This window comes from Oncorhynchus clarkii, unplaced genomic scaffold, assembly GCF_045791955.1.
Source record: "Oncorhynchus clarkii lewisi isolate Uvic-CL-2024 unplaced genomic scaffold, UVic_Ocla_1.0 unplaced_contig_1295_pilon_pilon, whole genome shotgun sequence".
Lineage (NCBI taxonomy): Eukaryota > Metazoa > Chordata > Actinopteri > Salmoniformes > Salmonidae > Oncorhynchus > Oncorhynchus clarkii.
Window position 1 is genome coordinate 1 of NW_027258747.1, and position 20,275 is coordinate 20,275.

The 20,275-nt window shown below is 42.3% G+C and overlaps 1 protein-coding gene across 1 annotated transcript; it reads left to right on the forward strand.

Annotated features, from left to right (window-relative positions):
• Nucleotides 1-1,103: 1,103 nt before the first annotated feature.
• LOC139398486 (regulator of nonsense transcripts 3A-like) lies at nucleotides 1,104-20,011 on the forward strand (the record flags this gene model as incomplete). The annotated part of the gene is made up of 8 exons (XM_071144433.1): nucleotides 1,104-1,202; nucleotides 7,558-7,668; nucleotides 7,766-7,821; nucleotides 7,926-8,084; nucleotides 11,250-11,383; nucleotides 13,781-14,078; nucleotides 14,659-14,736; nucleotides 19,698-20,011. Coding segments are annotated over 8 exons (1,109 nt in total), but the record flags the coding sequence as incomplete, so codon positions are not given.
• Between the last annotated feature and the right edge of the window lie 264 nt (nucleotides 20,012-20,275).

Consider the following 20,275-nt stretch of genomic DNA (forward strand, 5'->3'; position numbering starts at 1 on the left):
TGGTGGTATAGTGCTATATATACACTGAACAAAAATATAAACGCTGCATGCAACAATTTCAACAGCTTCCAGTGTATTCAAATTGCATTCAAATTGTGCATTCAAATTGCCATTGATAAAATTGTGTTCATTGTTCATAGCTTATGCCTGCCCATACCATAACCCCACCGCTACCATGGGGCACTCTGTTCACAACATTGACATCAGCAAACCACTCGTCCACAGGACGCCATCTGCCCGGTACAGTTGAAACCATGATATATCCGTGAAGAGCACATATCTCCAGTGTGCTAGTGGCCATCGTAGGTGAGCATTTGCCCACTGAAGTTGGTAATGACGCCGAACTGCAGTCAGGTCAAGACCCTGGTAACGAGCATTCAGAGGAGCTTCCCTTAGACGGTTTCTGACAGTTTGTCAAGAAATTCTTTGGTTGTGCAAACCCACAGTTTCATCAGCTGTCTGGGTGGCTGGTGACGTTTATAGTAGAGAAATTAACATTCAATTCCCTGGCAACAGCTCTGGTGGATATTTCTTCAATCAGCATATCAATTTCACGCTCCATCAAAACTTGAGACGTGTGACAAAACTGCACATTTTTATTGTCTCAAGCACAAGGTGCACCTGTGTAATGATCATGCTGTTTAATCAGCTTCTTGATATGCCACACCTGTCAGGTGGATGGATTATCTTGGCAAAGGAGAAATGCTCACAAACACAGATGTAAACACATTTTTGCAAAACATTTGAGAGAAATAAGCTTTTTGTCTATGGAATATTTTATTTCAGCTCATAAAACATGGATAATACAACAACTTTGCATTGATATTTTTGTTCAGTATATAATTCAATAAATATGTTAGGCTATGTGTTTTAGCATCCCCAACGGTCAGTGTTCAGTGTTTTGTTGTGATGCTCCATGGGATTTTGTTTATGGTGACAAACAACGATGGCTCTCTCTCTCTCTCTCTGTAGGTGTGTGTGCTCTAATCTTTCATAAGACAAGAGGGTTATCCTTGTACAGCCACAGGTGCCATGGTAATGGTTTGATCTGTGTGTCAGGTGTTGTCTAATGATTATCTGTCTCTATGTCAATATTTGCTCAGGCCAGGAGTACCCAGCTGTGGTAGAGTTTGCCCCCTTTCAGAAAGTCTCCAAGAAGAAGCTCAAAAAGAAAGATTCCAAAGCTGGAAGCATTGAAGAAGGTAGGTTCTGGACTTGTCTCCAATCCGAAACTATCCAGACATACAGCTTGGATACCTGATTGTTTCTGCATTCATTGTCAAAAGACGTTGGGACAGACAGACAGAGACTGGCACCCAAGCTTCCTTTTAAATGTATAGTATGTGTTTTCAGACCCCTCATTGTACTTCATGCATTGATTCAGCATCTGCTGAATAACACAAATATAAAATATAGGTTGTGGATATGGATACAGAGTTTTCGTCCACGCCCCACCCATCCGGAAATCTCTTTCTCAAACCTAAGGATCGAGATCACGTTCTGCGCATGTGATATTTTACGCACAAATTTGTTTTTCTAACATAGCTGCTGCTCTCACACTCCTCCTTCCTTTACGTTTTTCTCTTTACTCACCTTCTGAACCTGTGACATGGTGAGGTTGGAATCCGGTGCAGAGAAGAGACCAGATGAGGAATCAGTGGTTAAGGACAAACAATACCTTCCTGAGAAAGAGTAACAGAAGGATCACAGTAACACTGGGAAACCAACAAACACTAAGTCTCGAAAACTCGAAAGACAAACACACATGGAACACAATTCAAGCTTCAGCAAAGAACAACAGAAAACACACCTCTTTTAACAGGGAAATCTTAATGAGTAAATGGGACACCCCTGAGTGTCGTTAATGTCTCTAGGACAGTTTCTGCCACCCTCTGGTGACAATTGGAACCATGACAGTACCCCCCTTCTAGAAGCGGCCCCAGCTTCGGAGCCAGGGCGACCACCAGGGAGTTGGTTGAAGTCCGGAACGAGTCTCGGATCCAGGATGTCTCGGGCAGGCACCCACGCCGCTTCTCGGGGCCGTAGCCCTCCCAATCCACCAGGTACTGCAGGGTGCCTCGGATCCGATGAGCCTCAAACAGACACCGGACAGTGTAGACCGGGCTACCATCGATAAGTCGAGGGGGCGGAGGGGCAGGTGTGGGGGAAGAGAAGGGACTGTTCCTTCCAGCTTGAGATGGGAGACATGGAAGGATGGACAGACCCTCATAGACCTGGGAAGCTGGGGACGATAGGTGACCGGGTTGAAGCGACTCAGGATCTTGAATGGTCCTATGTAGCGTAGAGCGAGCTTCCACGGGTGCACCCTGAAGGGAAGATCATGTGTGGACAACCACACTCGTTGACCCGGTCGGAGGAGCCAAAGAGGCCTTTGGTGCCGGTTTTCCTGGTGTTGGTGTTGGGCAGATGAGCTAGGAAGATCGCGCTCTGATCCAGGTGCGGCGACATCGTCAAATGAATGCCTCGCCTGATGGAACCCCCGCTCCGGGCTCTTGTTCACCTAAACCGTCACAAATGACGACAGTCCAGCTCGGTACTGTGTTGTGAGCATACTCCGCCCAGACGAGGAACTTGCTCCAGTTGCTGGCCTGGGTGAAGACGAAACAGTGGAGGAACTTCTCCAGCTCCTGGTTGGCCCACTCGGTTTGCCCATTTGACTGTGGGTGGAACTCCGAGGAGAGACTCACCAACGCCCCCAACAGGGAGCAGAAGGCTTTCCAATACCATCCGACGAACTGTTCCAGAAGGGTCTTGGAGAAGATCAGGATGTCATCGAGGTAAACAAAGAAGAACCGATTAAACATATCCCTATGAGTGTCATTAACCAATGCTTGGAAGTCTGCCGGTGAGTTTGATAATCCGAATGGCATGACTAAATACTCATAGTGGCCACTAGGGGTAATAAAGACAGTTTTCCATTCATCTCCCTCTCTGATTCTCACCAGAATGTAAGTGTTGCGATGTCCAGTTTGGTGAAGAATTGGGTGTTGAGGAGCCAATAAAACCTGCCTCCCAGCAACTCCCGGATGTAATTGTCCATGACTGCAGCTTCAGGGATTGAGAGGGAGTAAAGACGGCCCCAGGGAGGGGTGGAGCTGGGTAGGCGTTCTACGGCGCAGTCGTATGGATGATGAGGAGGGAGGGTGGCGACTTGCCTCTTACTGAAGGCCTTCTGGAGGTTGAAGTATTCGGGAGGGAGAGCAGAGTAATCTTGGTCTTCACTGGATGCAGGGGGACGCGGTGAGGCTCTAGGTGGGACAGTTCTTACCCCAATCTAGTATGTGTCCCGTGGAACAGGAGAGTAGTGGGTTATGTAGCACTAGCCAGGGGTACCCTAGGAGGGCTTGAATCTGCAGAGGGATGGGACATTTCACGAAGGGGATTGGTAATTCTCTGGCGAAGTCTTGATTAATGCAATTATTTGCGGCCCGGAGTCCACGAAGGCTTGAATCTGGTGCTGACGGTTGTCCCAGTGGAGGGTTGCAGGTAGTGACAGACTGTGGCTGGGTAGCCGGGAGGTAACTGCACAGCTCGTCAGGGTCTCCCTTGTACTGGCGAGCCCTGGTATTTCCCGTCTGCTCTGGGTATGTAGCACACCTTCCTCTGCAACACTGGTTGACAAACTTTTTATAACTTTTTATAGACCCTTACCCCTTCAAGCATCAGGGTCAGCGCACTCTCAAATGTTGTTTTTTTGCCATCATCGTAAGCCTGCACACTATACAATACATTTATTAAACATAAAAATTAGTGTGAGTTTTTGTCACAACCCGGCTCGTGAGAAGTGACAAAGAGCTCTTATATGACCAGGGCACAAATAATAATAATAAAAAATGTTGCTCTTTATTTAGCCATCTTACATATAAAACCATTTTGTTCATTCAAAATTGTGAATAACTCAACACATTTTCACAAAAACAAGAAAAGCATTCAAATAAAATAATTTACCTTTGAAGAACTTTGGATGTTTTCAATGAGGAGACTCTCAGTTAGATAGCAAATGTTCAGTTTTTCCAAAAATATTATTTGTGTAGGAGAAATCGCTCCGTTTTGTTCATCACGTTTGGCTAAGAAAACCCCCAGAAAATTCAGTCATTACAACGCCAAACTTTTTTCCAAATTAGCTCCATAATATCGACAGAAACATGGCAAACGTTGTTTAGAATCAATCCTCAAGGTGTTTTTCACATATCTATTCGATAATCTATCAGTGGTGGCAGTTGGCTTCTCATCAGAAGCAAACGGAAAAATACTGCAGCTGGAGATTACGCAATAATTGCAACGGATGACACCAAGCGACCACCTGGTAGATGTAGTCTCTTATGGTCAATCTTCCAATGATATGCCTACAAATACGTCACAATGCTGTAGACACCTTGGGGAAAACATGGAAAACGTAAGCTGACTCCTAGCTCCTTCACAGCCATATAAGGAGTCATTGGCATGAGGCAGTTTAAAAAAATGTGGCACTTCCTGATTGGATTTTTATCTGGGGTTCGCCTATAACATCAGTTCTGTGGCACTCACAGACAATATCTTTGCAGTTTTGGAAACGTCAGAGTGTTTCCTTTCCAAAGCTGTCAATTATATGCATAGTCGAGCATCTTTTCGTGACAAAATATCTTGTTTAAAACGGGAACGTTTTTCATCCAAAAATTAAAATAGCGCCCCCTATATCCAAGAAGTTAACCACTGATTCCCCGTCTGGTCTCTTCTCTGCACCTGGGTCCAACCTCACCATGTCACAGCAAGCTTCAGCCAATAACATGGACCCAGCAGAGATCACCCAGATCAAGAATGTTGTAACCCACCAAGGAGCACTGCTGGGGAGGCAGCAAGAACAACTCTTCCAGATATCAGAAACCCTCCGGGCACTTACCGGCTCCCTCCAACCACAGTCCAACCCCAACACAGGAGGAGCCAATGCCCAAGTCTCATCACACAGGGCTACAGGTGTCTCCATAGTTCCTTCAGAAACACTGCACTGGGAACCCAAGATCCCAGCCCCCTGAGCGGTATGACGGCCACCCAGGAGGACACAAGGGATTCCTCACCTCCTTGTTCCACACCAATCGGGCCATGAACGCCTACATAATCTCTCTACTCTCGGGCAAGGCCCTGACGTGGGAACAGCAGCCACCATTCTGCAGGTCCATATTAGCCTTCACTGCGAAGAGTCATCGACCACCCAGTCAGTGGACAAGAAGCGGCCAGCCGACTGTTCAACATCCGTCAAGGGTTCAGACCAGTGGCTGACTTCGCCATTGAGTTCCGCATCCTCGCCACCAAGAGTGGGTGGAATACGGAGGCGCTGGTACCGCTTTCCACCAGGGGGGTTGTCTAACGCCGTCAGAGGGTAAATGGGCAAGACAAAAGAGTTAAGTGCCTTTGAACAGGGTATGGTAGTAGGCTGGGTGGGTAAGGTGTTCTTAATGCTTTGCACATTCAGTGTATGCTGCTGTATAGTGGCAAGAGTAAATAACTGCATGTATCTTAGCAGCTAAAAGGAGCATGAATTCGCTAGACTGCCTGTTTGTATCAAGCTTACGTTTGTAATACTGACAACAAAGTTTGTACGAACATGTCAAGAATTTATGCCTATTCTGTGTAAAACATGTAAATAGCTACATGTAGCCTACTTCCCCCCTGCAAAAGGAACATGACATCAAGCTTATGCTTACTGGGGCATGTAATGCAAAGTTGGAATTTTATTTTATTTTTGTAGTTTGTTGGAAATTGCGCTTATGCTTAATAGCCAGGGTTGGGTAGGTTACTTTCTATATGTAATCCGTTACAAGTTACCTGTCCAAAACTGTCATCAGTAACCTAACTTTTAGATTACCCAAACTCAGTAACGTAATCAGATTACATTCAGTTACTTTTAGATTACTTTCCCATCAAGAGGCAGAAGAAGACAAAAATGTATGTTACCAATTGAACGACAACATTGCAGGATAAATCAATGTTAAAGTTTTCAAAGCTGGCTGTATATGGATGTTAAATTGTACTTTATGGGTTGGTTGTGTCGGCTTCTTCGAACCCATCGCTTTCTACTACAGATAATAATACGATTAAATTAGATATTTACATTAAAAACCAAAGTCTACCAGAATTCCAGTCATTTCAACTAAGGACTTATTAACCATCTGTTGTTTATGATTTTGTTGTCATGGAGGACTGATTGGGCTCATTGATTCGAGTTGAAAAATAAATGCTGTGCTCATGGAATGTCAGGCTTTGAGCACTACTGAAAGTGCTATTTACATGTGAAAAGGAATGCAATATGCGGCATTTGCTATAGGCCTATTGTTTACCTTTTTGTTGGTGGTGAAACGTTGATATTTTGATAATATGCAGCTGTTTAAAGGCCGAATCAATATATGAAACAATAACCAAATGGGGTGCCCCGCCTCTGTTTTGGTAAAAAGCTGAGGGATGGGTGTGGAGAAATGTAACCATACCTCATGATATCAAAATTATTGTTTTAACCTTGTTATGAGGCTATACAGTGTTTGTTTACATTTACCATGTTTTACAAACACTGGATAAGCTTATATGTTGGGTTCTCGTGGAGTGTGACAGTTGAACTAAGCTCATGAGGCATTTCTAAGTTATATTCTTCAAGAATCAATGGATGTGAATGTGTAATATACATAATTTTTAAATCCAAAAATGGATGTAGCAACTACAGATTGCCCCTGTAAGTCTATTACAAGTGTGCGAGTTTGAGCATGTGTCCATTAGGCCTATGGATTTTTTCTTTTATCAGTATGAATTAGATTGAGCAATAAAAGCCCCACTTTTATTCCATAGGTTGGGATCTGCACTATGCAGCTGTTGCAAGAGTGCATTTTTCACTGGCTGTCCACTGGTCTCAAAAACAATGATTGATAGGCAGCGTAAAGTTCTTGAATTCAACCATTATTGGGTTCAAATACACATTTAGATTTGGGAACAGCCATCCAGAACAACCACAATCTGTAAGGTGCAAATAGCTAAATGAGAGAGCAGCAGTGTGATTCACATTAATGCTCTATGTAGATATCAATAATAAGTGATATCCATATCGCCGTAGACTACACCACTGCTGTCATCCTTACCTCCAAGCGTTTTTTCAATTTGGATAATCTTTGAATGCCGACAGCAGTCGCACCATTGGAAGACATAGCTTGAACTGTAGCCAACAAAAGCACATTCCTGCTCTTTTCCAGCGATCCATCAAACTCATTTGGTGTGTCATCAAAGTGGTTTCTGACTTGTGGTCAAACTTGCTCAGGTGGAACAAACTTGAACTTGCGTCTTTTTTCAATGCTGATTTGAATGTCATTGAGAAAACAGAGAAGTGTCAAATATGTTTTTTTTTCTCGCAAACATCCTTTCTGAATTTAAAAGTAATTCTCAAAGTAAATCAAATAAGAGTTTGTTCTTAACTGACTTTCCAAGTTAAATAAAGGTTAAATTAATAATTGTTTTTTAAAATATAGTTTTTCAAAAGTGTGTGTAATCTGATTACTATCTTTCTTCTCTCCCTTGCAGACCCAGAGTACCGGCGGTTTCTGGAGAACTACTCCTGTGATGAGGAGAAGTCCATGGCCAACCCCGAAACCCTGCTGGGAGAGATAGAGGCCAAGACAAAGAAACTCATAGGTATTGGATCAATCAGTCAGTCAGTCTGTCTGTCTATCAACCAATAAGTCAGGCAATCAATCAATCTGACTTTACATTATATCTGATTGAATTTCAGCCAAAAGAACAACACCTCTTCTGGAGTACATCAAGAATAAGAAACTTGAGAAGCACGTAAGAGTAATGTAACAGTGAGAAATAATGCATTACTGTTGCCCTTTGTGGACTCCTATCCAGATGTAGATCAACTCTCAAAATAAGATGTCATTTCTCTGTAGAGGATAAGAGAGGAGAAGAGAGAGGAGCGTCGACGCAGGGAGCTGGAGAAGAAACGGCAGAGGGAGGAGGAGAAGAGGAAACGGAGGGAGGAGGAGAGACGCAAACGCAAGGAGGCAGATAAACAGAAGAAACTATCGGAGAAGGAGATCAAGATCAAGGTGGTCACTGGTTCTGTTGACACAAAGTTAAAACCAAAGAACATTTGTGACCGACCCATTCGATTCTGTCTTATGTACCAACATTTTATATTGTGTTTTTTACATTGGATAAAAGCAGAGACACCGAGCTAGAAAATGGTATATCATACACTACAGTTGAGGAACAATGGTTAACGTAATTCTGCTATGAAAGTTGATAAACTTGTAACCTCCCTTTTGAGAAAATGGCCCTTGAATGTTTTGGTATACCTAGTGGAGAGCTCAACTTTGTCTACACCCATTTAGCATCGTTCACACCCTCTAACCTTTAGCCCCACCCATCACTTTAAGGATTCACATGTGAGGCCATATACTAAACAACTAAAGATTTCAAGACTGAAGGTTGGTTTATACTACGGGTGTGTCGTAAATTTAATCTGGGGTGCCAGAGTGTGCTCAGAGTGCGCTCTGGGTATTCGTAAACTAAGAGCGTTGCCAGATTGTCTGTTCATAAATTCAGAGCTTTTCACTCTAACTCTAGCAGAGCTGGTTAGGCTTTTTTATGTTATCCGGAGCGTTAGTTACTGCAACTGTGCTGTTGGCAACAATTTAAATACGTTTTTTTTTGCCAACGTTTGCTGACACCGGCCATATTCAACAGGTGTTGAGTGTTCACAAATCGTCAGTTATTCTGCGCTCTGGCACACGCAGACGTGAGTGTTCTGAAATCGGAGTAGATAGCCAGAGCGAATTTACCAGCTGCGTCTATCGAGTGGCGTACTGGTCTAAGGCAATTGGATACCATGAAATTGGGGAGAAAAGGGTATATAGAAAAAATATATATATACACTGCTCAAAAAAATAAAGGGAACACTAAAATAACACATTGTAGATCTGAATGAATGAAATATTCTTATTAAATACTTTTTTCTTTACATAGTTGAATGTGCTGACAACAAAATCACACAAAGATTATCAATGGAAATCAAATTTATCAACCCATGGAGGTCTGGATTTGGAGTCACACTCAAAAACAAAGTGGAAAACCACACTACAGGCTGATCCAACTTTGATGTAATGTCCTTAAAACAAGTCAAAATGAGGCTCAGTAGTGTGTGTGGCCTCCACGTGCCTGTATGACCTCCCTACAATGCCTGGGCATGCTCCTGATGAGGTGGCGGATGGTCTCCTGAGGGATCTCCTCCCAGACCTGGACTAAAGCATCCGCCAACTCCTGGACAGTCTGTGGTGCAACGTGGCGTTGGTGGATGGAGCGAGACATGATGTCCCAGATGTGCTCAATTGGATTCAGGTCTGGGGAACGGGCGGGCCAGTCCATAGCATCAATGCCTTCCTCTTGCAGGAACTGCTGACACACTCCAGCCACATGAGGTCTAGCATTGTCTTGCATTAGGAGGAACCCAGGGCCAACCGCACCAGCATATGGTCTCACAAGGGGTCTGAGGATCTCATCTCGGTACCTAATGGCAGTCAGGCTACCTCTGGCGAGCACATGGAGGGCTGTGCGGCCCCCCAAAGAAATGCAACCCCACACCATGACTGACCCACCGCCAAACCAGTCATGCTGGAGGATGTTGCAGGCAGCAGAACGTTCTCCACGGCGTCTCCAGACTGTCGCGTCTGTCACATGTGCTCAGTGTGAACCTGCTTTCATCTGTGAAGAGCACAGGGCGCTAGTGGCGTATTTGCCAATCTTGGTGTTCTCTGGCAAATGCCAAACGTCCTGCACGGTGTTGGGCTGTTGGAGTCTGTTTCTGACCGTTTGAGCAGACACATTTGTGGCCTGCTGGAGGTCATTTTGCAGGGCTCTGGCAGTGCTCCTCCTGCTCCTCCTTGCACAAAGGCTGAGCTAGCGGTCCTGCTGCTGTGTTGTTGCCCTCCTATGGCCTCCTCCACGTCTCCTGATGTACTGGCCTGTATCCTGGTAGCGCCTCCATGCTCTGGACACTACGCTGACAGACACAGGAAACATTCTTGCCACAGCTCGCATTGATGTGCCATCCTGGATGAGCTGCACTACCTGAGCCACTTGTGTGGGTTGTAGACTCCGTCTCATGCTACCACTAGTGTGAAAGCACCTCCAGCATTCAAAAGTGACCAAATCATCAGCCAGGAAGCATAGGAACTGAGAAGTGGTCTGTGGTTATCACCTGCAGAACCACTCCTTTATTGGGGGTGTCTTGCTAATTACCTATAATTTCCACCTGTTGTCTATTCCATTTGCACAACAGCATGTGCAATTTATTGTCAATCAGTGTTGTTTCCTAAGTGGACAGTTTGATTTCACAGAAGTGTGATTGACTTGGAGTTACATTGTGTTGTTTAAGTGTTCCCTTTATTTTTTTGAGCAGTGTACAAAAAAAATTATATATTTTAATAAATTGTTTGAAGATGTAATCCGGAGAAAGGTGTTTTATACAACAGCCTTCTCAGTGTTCTCTTTTTGACTCAGTCTGCATATTTGCAAACAAACGCCAGAATTTCCTCATCTCCTTAGCTATCATACTCTAATTCCACTGATTTCAAAACTCGGTCCTTCAGAAAGTGGAGAGCAACATTTATGTAGTTATATTATGTGATATCTCTCAAAAAAGACATCTTAGAAAGGAATATTTACCCATACTGACCAGCTCATGTTATAGACTGGTCTGCCATGTAGCACGCTTCTATCTGAACTCCTCTCTTGGCATGTCCAACACACTCATTATCTCAGCCAATCATGGCTAGCGGGAAGGTTGCCAACTTTTTCTGTGGCTAAACCGACTTGGCTCGTGATTTAACAATTTTATTTGTATTTACAGATGGAATGCATGTTTTTTATTAAGGCATATGAAAGTCCACATGTTCCAGAAGGCATTTCTGCCAAAAAAACACATTTAGAACAAAATAAAAAAAATTATGTTAAAATGGGTCTCTAGTGGCGCACGACATCCACCTAGTTTTCTGGAACGTGTCCCATTTTGAGTGGTATATGCACATTCACCAAATGAAAGCTTTTAGGAAGCCCTTTGTGAGCTGGATTTTGTTAGTCGTAACTATTAGTCAGATAGACAGTAATTTCGGTACCCAGAGTTAAGGCTGTGACCAGATTTTATAGTTAGTGATTGTTTTGTTAATAACTGTTGGTAGTTGTTGGGTACTAAGTGTGTTTTGGGCTTGCCTCAGCTCCTGAAGAAGAGTGACTGGGACGATGATGTGGACTCTGACAGGCTCAAGGACAAAGGAGACAGTGGGGACACAGAGAGGGCCAAGTGGGACAAACCCAGTGGACACATGAAGTCAAAGGAAATCAAGGACCCGTAAGGAGCTTTTAATGCACTATTCATGGAATTTTAGTTTTATATCAGTCTCTGATGCTTTGTTTTTCTCAGTTATGAGAAACCCAAATTGAAGTTAGCTAGTGGAAAAGGACGAGATTTCTTCTATACTGTGAGTTTTCTATCCTTATCACAGTGGATGCCACATTTGGCTTTGACCAACCTGGAGCCTTTACAGCTTTGTGACAAAACCAATGTTTCTAGCCAAGGCCTGGTCATAAGCTGATACCACACCCCTCCAGTCTCATACCTAGGGCTGTTGCAGTGTTCTTATTAACGCCACACTGGCAGTCATGAGTCATGACCGCAGTAAAATTATACAGTGACTGTTGAGTCACGGTAATCTCCTTTTATGCACTCAGGTCATGTGTTGGTAGTACCCTAACGAACATTAGGTGGCTAATGGCCTGGTACTCAGGGGTCTATTGTCCCTTTAAACACTCTGACATCAATGCAAATGAAATTGAAAATCACATAACACTTATCATCAAAACAATGTCATGCTTTCAAAACTCACCCCACTGTGATGATACATTTGAAGAAAGAAGTTCAATAGCAGGTTGAAACTGAGTGAAAAACATGGTCGGTCATTGCGGATGTTGTTTCAAAGCCTAACACAACAAAATGGACAACGCCTTCTAAGGTGATGATTAATTCAAAACAACCACATGCATATTAGAGCTTATTCATATGCATAAGAGGCCAAGCTCGGGAAAAAACCCTGAATGAAAATAATGATTGTGCTGTTATACAATACATAGCCTACTGCATATTACGCATGGCAGAAGAACATACAACTAAACTGATTTAATGTGTCTTTGGTACATAATTAGCCTTTAGGCCTACTCCAAAATTAAACACATTGTATTATTATGCAAACTGGATGGTCTGGGTTACCTCATGCTACACTCCAAAATGTATATCCAGGAGTCTAGGAGAGAATGTATACCCCTAGGCGATGTTGTTGGTTCATTGATTGTGCAGGGGGTCTTACAGTTGTGGTAAATTTGTATATGATTTTGAATAGCCTAGTAATAGGGATTTTTTTTTTTCTTCATAATTAATAGGCTGACATATTAACGTTACCTTTTAGCTACAAAATATCTCACCACCAGTCGTTTCCATCTGCTCCTCTCGTTTATTCCTTTCTCAAGCGTGCAGAGGGGATGACAACAGTTCAGTGAAATATGTTTTGTTGTGAAAACATGTTACTATCATTGTTACCGACAGATTTCATTTGGTTTCCCAAATGAAGCATTGGGTAGCTGCAGGAATAGAGTTTGAGCCTGTGGCATCCAGAAAATCGCCCGTTGTGTAGCGAGTGAATGATCCTCAAACAGTGGTTGATATGTGGAGTGAAATAAGGGTTCTTGTATTTATTTCTCAGCTGCTCATATTACGCCTAGCTCCCCTACAAAACCCAATTAACCAAGTAGCCTATCCGGCGTAACTGAAAAACGGACAGGGGGGAAAACACTTGGCCACTTTTCGCTATTGGAGTGTGGATGCCGTGTTTTCCCCCCTGTCCCTGCTCAATGGGCCATTCTAAAATTGAGACTAATTTGACATATTAGTAAAGACCAGATTCAATTGAGAATAGTCTGATGGGTGAAAATATGATCACTTGATGAGAGAACAGTTGTGCAGCCTGAGGCGAGGAACAGAGAGCAAGCTTTTTCTGCGACTTTCTCAAATCATCAATATCCTGTAGTCGCATCATGCACCCCATATGTTTTTTGATTTCTATGACATTCTAAGGTAAGTATCATTCACAACTAAAGTTGCCAACTAACTCTAAATGTAATGTATAGGACCACTTTTACACTCAACATAGCCACAACATATGCACACTTTCTCCGGAATGGGAAAAATCTTCTTTCTATTTCTGTCACGTTCTGACCTGTATTTCCTTTGTTTTGTCTTTATTTTGTATGGTCAGGGCGTGAGTTGGGGTGGGCAGTCTGTTTGGTTTCTGTTTCGGCCTAGTATGGTTCTCAATCAGAGGCAGGTGTCGTTAGTTGTCTCTGATTGAGAATCACACTTAGGTAGCCTGGGTTTCACTGTTGGTTTGTGGGTGTTTGTTTCCGTGTCAGTGTTTGTCGCCACACAGTACTGTTTCGGTTTCATTTCATGTTCACGTTTATTGTTTTGTTCTTTCATAGTGTTCAGTTTATTTATTAAAGTAATCATCATGAACACTTACCACGCTGCATCTTGGTCCGATCCTTACTCTTCTTCAGACGAAGAGGAGATCTGCCGTTACAATTTCATTCAGCTAAGTTCAGGCTTTTGCATGACAATAACCAGCTGACAAAATGTAATGACCGTCACAGCCCTAGTCATAACCAGTCTAACTGTGCTTCCCTTTCCTGCCACTAGGGGTCAGATGGAGAGCGATAAGGAGCAGAGGGAGCACGGCCGCAGGCAGAGAGACAAAGACCACAGAGGAAGAGACGAGGAGAGGAAACGACAGCGCCACCACTACGAGTTCGACAAGTCCATGCGGTGCAAGGAGGATACCAAGTGGGGTAAAGGCTACTGCCAGGACCGGGCAAAGAAAGATGGCCAATACCTCAGCTCCTACTCCTACGACACGTGCGACAAGGTGGGCAAGGAGGTCAGAGAGGACATTGGCGGTAGCAGGAAGGACCGCGTCCGGAACAAGGTGAGCGACAAGGTGAGCAAGAGAGGTAGGTTGTTGTTTTGTGGTTGATTTTTATTTAAAGAACAATGATAATATAAGTAGGTTACACCTTTATTATTGTGTAATTATTCCTGAAAGTACAATATAACAAGTATTGTTGCAAGGTTTGAGTCCTTTGGAATTCTTTGAGGATTTCAACCAGTCGTTAAACCGATTTTAAAATATTTTCAAGTAAAGGTTGTTTTATGTCGTTGTGATATATTCTGTTTTTTTACGGTACAACCCTACCTCACACATTTCCAGCTGCTTGTCACACTGCTTGTACAACCTAGTCTGTGTTTCATCAGCTGTGCAAACAGACAGTGCTATACTGTTGCAGGGAAGTGGAGACATGTATATTTCAATATAACTTTATTGTCCACGAGATGAAAGATTTACAAGCTAAAGATGATCAAAGGTACAGTCATCATACATTGTGTTAAAAACAGTGAGAATTGCAGTACATGTGCACTACACATAATAACACACATACATACAAACTCACATGTATAAATACCTTGACATAGGACATATTTGTATGTAACCCCCATTGATCCAGGCCTGTGTCTCTCAGTCCGTGTTAGCCTATCAGGACAGAAGGACGTCCCAGTCAGAGGGGCCACACCAGATACGAGGGGCTCTGCCAAACAAGGTATAGTCAGCTAGCCTTTCTACATTGGGGATGAGGAGGGGCACACAAGGTAGTGGGATGGTGCACCAAAGTATAGATGTATAGCTACTCTTCTACCCTTTGGTCCTTTCTACATAGGTGGCATATTTGAAAATCTGCTAGTACACCTAGTTTTTTTATAGTGAGTGAGGTTACTAGTCTTACTAGTAGCCTTTCTATTGTTAGATCGTACCACAAAAAAAGTGTGTTTTGCGTCCCTTTGACATTTTAAGTAGAAATTGTGCACCAATTTGAACTTTAAAAAGCCAATTATATTAAATTAAGTTACTTTTAATAAAAACCACATGGAAAATTCAGTAAATCTGATTTTTAATATGAATGAAGACTTGCTAAAGTGCCAAAATTCTGAATTTTGACCTTTCCCTCTGTGCATCCTGTTACTTCTAGGAACATTGTAACCCGCTTAACCCCAAAATGTCCCTCGTTTTAAGGTCAACCCTTTTATGTGAACTGAACTGTTGTTTTAATATGGCCAAACTATTCCTTTAAACATTTTATAAAATTCCATAGAAACATTGAACAGATAATTGTCGAATCATAGTGTAAAAGCAGGTGAGCTGGTTCTACTCTTTTTGGCCATTTTCTAGTGTTTTGTGGTGGAAATCTGAGTGGGACGAACAAAACACATCACCCCTGTTACCCATACATCGGAAGACAGGCTACAAATGTTTTAACAAATTTCAATTGTTTTGTGAAGCTTGCATTTAGTCAATTGCCCCCTCCCTGTTGCACACAACAAGCTTCCATTACCCCTGTCACAAGGGGATTTATGGCTGATTTAAGATTAAATCATGAACCCTGTTACAATCAACCCTGTTACTTTATTTGGTCCTTAATAAACACGTGCTATAGTATTTTTCTTGAGATGGTAAAACATGTTTTTATTAAGTTGAACGTGTGCTCTTTATGGAAATGTTGAAATTAGGAGATTTTTTTTTTCTTTTACCCAGGTACACTACCCGGCTTTACTACTGAAATAAGTGAAGGCATCCCACCGCATCTTTTGGAGGCTCCATTTTCAATGACATAAAGATAAATGAATATACATTGAGTGTACAAAACATTAAAAACACCTTCCTAATATTGAGTTGAACCCCCCATTTTGCCCCCAGAACAACCTCAATTTAGCGGGGCATGGACTCTACAAGGAGTCGAAAGCAGTCCACAGCGATGGTGGCCCATGTTGACTCCAATGCTTCCCACAGTTGTGTCAAGTTGGCTGGAGATCCTTTGGGTGGTGGACCATTCTTGATACACACGGAAAACTGTTGAGCGTGTAAAACCCAGCAGCGTTGCAGTTCTTGACACAAACCGGTGCCCCTGGCACCTACTACCATACCCTGTAACTCTTGCCCATTCACCCTCTGAATGGCACCCTTACACCCTCTGAATGGCACCCATACACAATCCATTTCTCAATTGTCTCAATGCTTAAAAATCCTTCTTTAACCTGTTTCCTCCCCTTCATCTACACTGATTGAAGTGGATTTATCAAGTGACATCAATAAGGGATCATATCTTTCACCTGGATTCACCTCGTTAGTTTGTCATGGAAAGAGCCGGTGTTCTTAATGTTTTGTACACTCAGTGTAGACAGTTCCATTCTCAAAGATTAAAATAAATATATTGTACTATACAGAACTAGCACAAAAAAACAATGGCCTCTTACGGGAAACTCCGAGACAGGTTGCATTTTATTTTTGTCCCCTTTCAGTACAGTTGGCATCAAATCACTTGCTGATAATGTTACATAAAACTTTTTTCAAGGGTCTATAATTTTCATTAAACATAATCAAAGTTAATTAACATAGGCCCTAGATGCCTTTAAATTGCTCAACTTATAGGTATGGCCAATTTAGGCCTATTTTTTTACAATGTGTTATTGCGCTCCAAAGGGATAACTTGAAGTAACATGATGTGGGGAAATTGAATAATCAAAAATGAAAAATCTGTGACTATTTATCTGTCTATGTGGTTATGCAGTGCCTTCAGATAGTATTCACACCCCATGTATTTTTACACATTTTGTTGTGTTACAGCCTGAATTTGAAATAGATTACACACAATACCCCATAATGCCAAAGTGGAATTGTGTTTTTAAATATTTTTCTCTCTCAAATCAATGAAAAATGGAAAGATGAAATGTCTTGAGTGAATAAGTATTCAACCCCTTTGTTATGGCAAGCCTAAATAAGTTGAAATGTAAAAATGTGCTTAACGACTCACATAATACGTTGGACTCACTATGTGTGCAATAACAGCGTTTAACATTATTTTTGCATGACTACCTCATCTCTGTACATGTAATAATCTGCAAAGATCACTCAATTGAGAAGTGAAATTCAAACACAGATTCAACCACAAAGACCAGGGAGGTTTTCCAATGCCCTGCAAAGTAGGGCACCTATTGGTCGATGGGTAAAAAAAATAAAAAATAAAGACACTGAATATCCCTTTGAACATGGTGAAGTTATTAATTACACTTTGGATGGTGTATCAATACACCCAGTCACTACAAAGATTATAGCCATCGTTCCTAACCACTCAGCGATTTCACCATGAGGCCAATGGTGACATTAAAACTTCCAAGTTTAATGGCTGTGATAGGAGAAACATTTGGATGGATCAACAACATTGTAGTTACTCCACAATACTAACCTAATTGACAGAATGACAGAACAAAAATATTCCAAAACATCCTGTTTGCAATAAGGCACTGAAGTACTGCAAGACATGTGGGAAAGCTATTTACTTTCTGTCCTGAATACAAAGTGTTATGTTTGGGGCAAATCCAATACAATACATTTCTGAGTACCACTCTCCATATTTTCAAGCATAGTGTTGGCTGCATCATGTTATGGGTATGCTTGTAATCGTTAAGGACTGGGGAGTTTTTCAGGATAAAAGAGAAATGGAATGGAGCTAAGCACAGACGAAATCCTATAGGAAATCATGGTTCAGTCTACTTTCCATGAGACACTCGGAGATGAATTCCACCTTTCAGCAGGACAATAACCTAAAACACAAAGCTAAATCTACACTAGAGTTGCTTATCAAGTGGACAGTGAATGTTCCTGAGTGGCCGAGTAACAGTTTTGACTTGAATCTACTTGAAAATCTATGGCAAGACCTGAAAATGGTTGTCTAGCAATGATCAACAACCAATTTGACAGAGCTTGAAGAATTTGGAGAATAATAATAGGCAAATGTTGCACAATCCAGATGTAGAAAGCTCTTAGAGACTTACCCAGAAACACTCACAGCTATAAACGCTGCCAAAGGGGATTCTAACACAATCCAGATGTAGAAAGCTCTTAGAGACTTACCCAGAAACACTCACAGCTATAAACGCTGCCAAAGGGGATTCTAACACAATCCAGATGTAGAAAGCTCTTAGAGACTTAACCAGAAACACTCACAGCTATAAACGCTGCCAAAGGGGATTCTAACACAATCCAGATGTAGAAAGCTCTTAGAGACTTAACCAGAAACACTCACAGCTATAAACGCTGCCAAAGGGGATTCTAACACAATCCAGATGTAGAAAGCTCTTAGAGACTTAACCAGAAACACTCACAGCTATAAACGCTGCCAAAGGGGATTCTAACACAATCCAGATGTAGAAAGCTCTTAGAGACTTAACCAGAAACACTCACAGCTATAAACGCTGCCAAAGGGGATTCTAACACAATCCAGATGTAGAAAGCTCTTAGAGACTTACCCAGAAACACTCACAGCTATAAACGCTGCCAAAGGGGATTCTAACACAATCCAGATGTAGAAAGCTCTTAGAGACTTAACCAGAAACACTCACAGCTATAAACGCTGCCAAAGGGGATTCTAACACAATCCAGATGTAGAAAGCTCTTAGAGACTTAACCAGAAACACTCACAGCTATAAACGCTGCCAAAGGGGATTCTAACACAATCCAGATGTAGAAAGCTCTTAGAGACTTAACCAGAAACACTCACAGCTATAAACGCTGCCAAAGGGGATTCTAACACAATCCAGATGTAGAAAGCTCTTAGAGACTTAACCAGAAACACTCACAGCTATAAACGCTGCCAAAGGGGATTCTAACACAATCCAGATGTAGAAAGCTCTTAGAGACTTAACCAGAAACACTCACAGCTATAAACGCTGCCAAAGGGGATTCTAACACAATCCAGATGTAGAAAGCTCTTAGAGACTTAACCAGAAACACTCACAGCTATAAACGCTGCCAAAGGGGATTCTAACACAATCCAGATGTAGAAAGCTCTTAGAGACTTAACCAGAAACACTCACAGCTATAAACGCTGCCAAAGGTGTTTCTAACACTATCCAGATCTGGAAAGCTCTTAGAGACTTACCCAGAAACACTCACGGCTATAAACACTGCCAAAGGTGATTCTAACACTATCCAGGTGTAGAAAGCTCTTAGAGACTTACCCAGAAACACTCACAGCTATAAACGCTGCCAAAGGTGATTCTAACACTATCCAGATGTAGAAAGCTCTTAGAGACTTACCCAGAAACACTCACAGCTATAAACGCTGCCAACGGTGATTCTACAAAGTATTGTATCAGAGGTGTTGAATACTTATGTAAATGAGATATTTCTGTATTTCATATTCAATAAATGTGCTGAATAGAAACATCAAAACATTCTTACAACCCGAAAGCTTGTGAATGTGGCGCAGGAACCACTGACTCAAGACCAATTTTCTACTCTGAGATGCTTTGAGGATATGGCCTCTGGAATTAAAAGAAAGCGCAATGTAGAATCTCCATTGAGATTGCTTTTTAGTCCAGGACTTGTCAATCTGTGTCCAGTAAAATATAGTATAGTTTAGCACCCATTTTGTGTTAACAGTGAGTTTGTGCTGTTATTGTAACCGAGATCTCTCTCCTGTGTTTCTGCCTCTTTCTCTCCATACAGGACCGGCCTGCCATGCAGCTCTACCAGCCAGGCGCTCACAATCGCAAGCGCGTGAGCTCTGCGATGAAAGGTTATGAGCTTCCCATGAACCGCTCGCCAGATCACGCGACGGCGGACCGCTGCTACGAGGCCGTCGCCATGGAAACGGGCTCGGAAAAGAGCCCAGACGAGTAGTCCAGTCTGTCTGCTCTGATAAGCCTTTCACAATATTTACGCCTATGAATTATGAAGCCTTTATGTGCTGGTTTTGATTATATAAATGCTTCAAAATTCACAAAAAGTGACGTGAGCTGATGAAGATGATCTCATAGAACAAAACGAATAAGAACCCCTGTTTACCACAGAATTCTTTTTTTCCGTTTATGAAAAAAAAACATTAACTTCCCCATAGGCTTTGACCAACGAGCCATGGCGGAGTTATTAGTGCCTACAAAAAGACGACATTACTATTGCTCTCTATTGGGCTGCCAGATTGTAGGCTTGTGTGTTACTAAACGGCATGCATGCACAAGACTTTGGGGTTGATGGAGCTGCACTCGCCCGTTGAAATCATTTAAACTTTACAACGATTCTGGGTC